The sequence below is a fragment of the Colossoma macropomum genome, unplaced genomic scaffold, assembly GCF_904425465.1.
Source record: "Colossoma macropomum unplaced genomic scaffold, Colossoma_macropomum, whole genome shotgun sequence".
In the NCBI taxonomy this organism is placed as follows: Eukaryota; Metazoa; Chordata; class Actinopteri; order Characiformes; family Serrasalmidae; genus Colossoma; species Colossoma macropomum.
In genome coordinates, this window is record NW_023494799.1 from 9,944,732 (window position 1) to 9,947,984 (window position 3,253).

Consider the following 3,253-nt stretch of genomic DNA (forward strand, 5'->3'; position numbering starts at 1 on the left):
CAGACTCAAACCCCAAATACTCAAGACTTGACTCAGAGTTGAACCCCAGAGACTCGAGACTTGACTCAGCCTCAAACCCCAGAGACGCAAGAATTGACTCAGACTCAAACCCCAGAGACTTCAGACTGGACTCTGACTCTGACTCGCATTTCCCTGATAAATCCATGTGCTTTAACCCTTATTTGTGTCACTCCCTGCAGTAGTTTTGGAACAGAAGAAAACTGAAACTGGAGACAGTAAAGAATATGCTTGAGAAATGCTTTAATTGAAATCAAAGAAGCTGAGTGCTTCCTTTTTGGTTCTTTTGCAGACTACCCTCTTGCGATAATGGACCTGATCCAGGGCAGGAAGGCGGAAATTCTGGCATAAACATTTGGCTTTCTTGGTGAATCACAGCGCTGCTCACCAAAAGAAACAATACCCACTGCAACATTATTACACACCAAAGGACCTCCAGAGTCTCCCTGTTAACAACAACACAAATCATTGTATTACTTCGTTGTGTAATTGTCAAAATGTATGCATTTCATGATGTACATCATTGGGTCAGATAAACAGCCAGTATTGCTTCATACCCGACAAGATCCTCCAGGATAACGCGCACACACCATCCTTTGGGTTAAACTCCAATGGTGAGCACAGCTACTCCTGTCTATGATCGTGGTTTGTGTCTCCAGAAGACGGTTAGCTGGGGGTCTAAAGGCTCCTGTGCGTCCCCAGCCAGCTACACTGCAGACCGTGTTGGCCGGGATGTCCTCATCTCTTTGAGGGATGGAGATCCAGTTCATAGTGGCAGTCATTGTGACTCTTGCATGCAACTGTGAGAAGATCATTGTTTGCTAAATTATCAACAAGCTGGCAGAATGTGATAAATGTAAAGTCTCAGTGGTAACACTGTCTATGAATAACATATAACATATAACAATGATGCATTTGTAGGTCATAAATCATTATAGCAATTCATAATGCATTATAAACATGGCTATGAATATTTATAAAAATGCATTACACTTTATAGCCATGTTTGTAATGCATTATAACTTGAAAAAAACTTTTTTGTACTACAAAGATTCCTTTGACTAAGACTGTACACTGATCAGGCATAACATTATAACCACCTCCTTGTTTCTACGCTCATTGTCCATTTTATCAGCTCCACTTACTATATAGGTGCACTTTGTAGTTCTACAATTACAGACTGTAGTCCATCTGTTTCTCTGCATACTTTGTTAGCCCCCTTTTACCCTGTTCTTCAGTGGTCAGGACCCCCATGGACCCTCACAAAGCAGGTACTATTTGGGTGGTGGATCATTCTCAGCACTGTGGTAACACTGATGTGGAGGTGGTGTGTTAGTGTGTGTTGCGCTGGTCTGAGTGGATCAGACACAGCAGTGCTGCTGGAGTTTTTAAACACCTCAGTGTCACTGCTGGACTGAGAATAGTCCACCAACCAAAAATTGTGAACTACAAAGTGCACCTATATAGTAAGTGTGATAAGAGTAAGCTGATAAAATAGACAATGAGTGCAGAAACAAGGAGATGGTCATAATGTTATGCCTGATCGGGGTATATTGCTCAGAGTCCCCATCCAAACTTGGGAATGACTGACCAGTATTTTTACGTGTTTCAGCATAGCCATTTACCTTTAAAAGCATGATGTCGTAGTCTGCAGTATATGCATTAAACTGCTGATGGGGGTAGTAAGCTGCCACTTTCATGCGGATGGAGCCTTCTCTGCTGTTTGACACATCATGAGCACCCAGCACTGCTGTAAACGTTGGTCGGCTGTTTAGAGAAAGAAATTGCATATGTGGCATATTTTCGCAAATATAACATTCTTTGAAACATTCATAGTTTCCCCCATATTTATCCTCAACATTTCATTTCAATTAAAGTAGGAGATTCAACAAATCTTGTTTCACAGTCAGGTGACTCCAAGTTGTTAATTGGTTGAAACTTGTCCAGACAACAAACTTTTTTAAGCACCAATAAAGGCTGGAGAAAGTTAACAACTTAAACAATATCATAGACATTTTGCCCAGATTTTATTGAGGAAGCACTTTGAATAAAAGCTTACTTTCTATAGCAGTGCGCAGCCGTCATGACAAATCGGTCAGATATAAGAAAGCCGCCACACAAGTGTCGTCCACCAGCCTGGAGGGAGACCATGTAGGGTCTGGAGTGAGGTCTAGCCTCTGTGCCATTCACTATACCAACATTAACACTGGCTGAGAGAGAATATATGATTATAATCATACTTTCTGTATGTATTTTTGGCTCCAAATTCTGCTCAGTGTGAACCAGTTATCACATTCTATTCTGCTCTAATTAATGTATCTGAAAACTGCATGCAAGAACTGTGGAGTCCAACTAAAAACAGTAACTGAAATCAAGCTTTAACAAATAAATGAGCAATGCATCAGTTCATTCTAGTTTATGCTTACCAGAGTGGCCCAGGTATGGCAGCAGAGCAGCCAGCAGAAGCAGAGAGATGAGAGTCATGATGCTGTAGGGAGAGAGTAGGCTTTCCCTGAAGAAGACGTTCTCCTTCACAACGAAGAAGATTTTATATAGAAATGAGGTAGGAAACAAAATCAGTTCACCACAAACATTCCTTTTCGTGATTTGACGTGTCTTTTAAGTTGAAAAGAGAAGTTGGAATCTTACTGACTTCTGTGGCCAGTGAAGCAAGACACGGTTAAGTGGTTGAGAGTGTCTACTTGCAAAATCAAAAATGACTGACTGGATTTTTAATGCTTTGTACATTTGTGTAATGATAACTTTATAATGCGTGTTGAGACTAGTGGAAAAAGTCCTTAAGAACCTGAGAACATTTTGGCAGAATTGAAGATGATGCTCTTTTCTGCTGTGGTTCATACCTATATACTATGTATTTTCAATGCCTAATAAGTTTTTAGCTGTGAATTAGGGTTCGTTTGAACGTACTGGGAATTTGAAGCTCCAGATATTCAAAAGATGTGCCTGAAAAAGTAAGACCAGATATGCCAATAGAGTGGAGGATGTCCATTTTAAAACAAATATAAAATGTCATTAACCCGAGTTAACCCCATGGGCCTGTTGGTGGGCCCAAAGTTTTATTACACACTTCTATAACCTAAGAATAGTGCAACCAGTTTGCACTGAAGTCCCTGTAGTTACTGAATAATAAGCTTAAGTATGTAATAAGCCTGGGATTTTAAGGGGTTAAAGGAGAATGTTGCATTGTCCTCATTGGCAGTGCTAAGAGGAAAGA

At 40.5% G+C, this 3,253-nt stretch overlaps 1 protein-coding gene across 1 annotated transcript; it reads right to left on the minus strand.

Annotated features, from left to right (window-relative positions):
* Positions 1–254: 254 nt before the first annotated feature.
* On the minus strand, positions 255–2,692 carry LOC118819099 (mast cell protease 4-like). The gene is made up of 5 exons (XM_036586743.1): positions 2,445–2,692; positions 2,078–2,228; positions 1,644–1,785; positions 576–818; positions 255–464 (listed from the first exon to the last, which is right to left on the minus strand). Exons 1-5 carry the CDS (start codon positions 2,500–2,502, stop codon positions 312–314), a joined length of 747 nt encoding a protein of 248 aa, XP_036442636.1. The 5' UTR covers positions 2,503–2,692; the 3' UTR covers positions 255–311.
* Between the last annotated feature and the right edge of the window lie 561 nt (positions 2,693–3,253).